Source organism: Grammomys surdaster, unplaced genomic scaffold, assembly GCF_004785775.1.
Source record: "Grammomys surdaster isolate TR1022 unplaced genomic scaffold, NIH_TR_1.0 125940, whole genome shotgun sequence".
Lineage (NCBI taxonomy): Eukaryota > Metazoa > Chordata > Mammalia > Rodentia > Muridae > Grammomys > Grammomys surdaster.
In genome coordinates, this window is record NW_021620762.1 from 1,100,001 (window position 1) to 1,101,819 (window position 1,819).

The 1,819-nt window shown below is 50.0% G+C and overlaps 1 protein-coding gene across 1 annotated transcript in view; it reads right to left on the minus strand.

Annotated features, from left to right (window-relative positions):
* Nucleotides 1-813: 813 nt before the first annotated feature.
* Nucleotides 814-1,819, minus strand: part of CUNH17orf99 (chromosome unknown C17orf99 homolog) — a 9,259-nt gene continuing 8,253 nt past the window's right edge. Inside the window, exon 6 of the mRNA XM_028752797.1 lies at nucleotides 814-1,794. Coding sequence (XP_028608630.1) covers nucleotides 1,719-1,794 — 76 coding nt within the window. The 3' untranslated portion in view covers nucleotides 814-1,718. The remainder of the gene's footprint in view (nucleotides 1,795-1,819) is intronic.

Here is a 1,819-nt window from a genome sequence, read left to right on the forward strand (position 1 = left end):
GTTCCTTCCTTCTTTCTTTCTTTCTTTCTTTCTTTCTTTCTTTCTTTCTTTTTCTTTCTTTTTCCTACACAGAGAAACCCTGTCTGAAAAACCAAAAGCAAAACCAAAACAACCTTTTGTCATTTACGTTTAATTGGTTTGTGCCTGGGGTGGGTGGAGCACATGAGATGACACATGTCATAAAAAGGACACCTTGTAAGACACAGTGCTCCCTTCACAGGATGGGTCTCTGAGATTGAACTAAGGCCGGCCGCCAGACTTGGCAGCAAACACCTTTATCCATCTCGCAGGCCCCTTTTGAGATTTTCGTTTTATTTTATTTTGAGACAGAGTCTTGCTATGAATGCAGCCTGACTGCTGAACTCACTATGTAGACCAGGTTAGCCTCTCTCTAGCTCGAAGGGATCCTCCTGCCTCCACCAGTCACGTTCTGGGAAGACAGGTATGAGCCACCACACACAGAAACTTTTTGCTGTTGCCAAATTGTTGATGAGCACCCCTCCTTCAGTTACACAACCCCATATAGGGTCGTGACCAGAAATGTAAGAAGCTGGGCTTCAGTGCATCAGAGAGTAGGCGCACCCACTCAGTCACTCACTAACAGCCACTGACAGCAAGAATCCCACACACGATACAATTTTATTCCCTCGGGCCTCGTTCACACTAATGCTCTAGATTTCTGGGCTTCTTTTGGGGTATACTACTTTTGGTACCCCTTCCTTTTTTGTTAAGGTTTATTTTTTAAAGAATTATTTATTTTGTGTATCTGAGTACACTGTGGCTGCCTTCAGAAGAGTGCATCGGATCCCATTACAGATGGTTGTGAGCCACCATGTGGTTGCTTGGAATTGAAATCAGGACCTCTGGAAGAACAGTCAGTGCTCTTAACCGCTGAGCCACCTCTCCAGCCCTGCACCCCCCTTCTACTCCCACTCCCCAGGCTCTTTTGCTCCATTGATGAGTTCTTGTATAAGGCAGGGAGGCCAGCCCACGGCTCTGTCTTCTGGTCACGACCTGATGACAAGGGAGTTAGTCCAGGTCAGACAGACACACCGGATCTCGTGGTGCCAGGTGCACCAGTGAGCTCACTTCATCCCACTAAGTGTACCAAATCACCAAGAGGCCACTTGCTGGTCCCTGGTCACATGTCAGTAGGAGCTAGCCCTCTGTACCCATTTTATAGAGGAAAACAATGAGTCTCAGAGAGGTGACGTGCCATCCTATGAGTCTGGCCTCTAGAGCAAATGGTCTTGGGAGGATGAACCATAAGATCCAGCAGGTGCCAAGTTGAGATGTTCAAGGACAGAAGTGGTCACAACCCAAAGGCCAGTACTGGGTGTGCACAAAGTTCTGGTGCTTGGAGCCAGAACGCACAAATGCCCTGGCCACTATACAGACATGTGAGGGCTTGGGAGAGGGGAACCTCACCTCTGCAGAAAGGCTGACAGGTGGGACTATGTGGTGGGCCCACTCTGGTCTCTAGAGGCCCCATGAGACCCATAGGGAAATCTCCCACCAGATGTCGGCTGGGAGCCATGGTCAGGGTGAGGTGTGTGAGGAACTTACTAGATACCATCGGCCTTTGGCTTTAATAAGCAACTTCAGGTTGGGTCTTGTTATACAGACCCAGTCTCACAAGACTAACCTGCTGTTCCCACTCAGGACACTGGCTGGTCACAGGAGTGGTCAGCCGCTCTCCCACACTGACCTCCCGCGGCTTACCTGGTCGAGCTGAGCATCCTGGAAGCAACAACGGTGATGGTGATGAGGCTGCCAGCCAGAATACAGGTGGGTGTGAGGGGCAGCTCCCCTGGGGGGG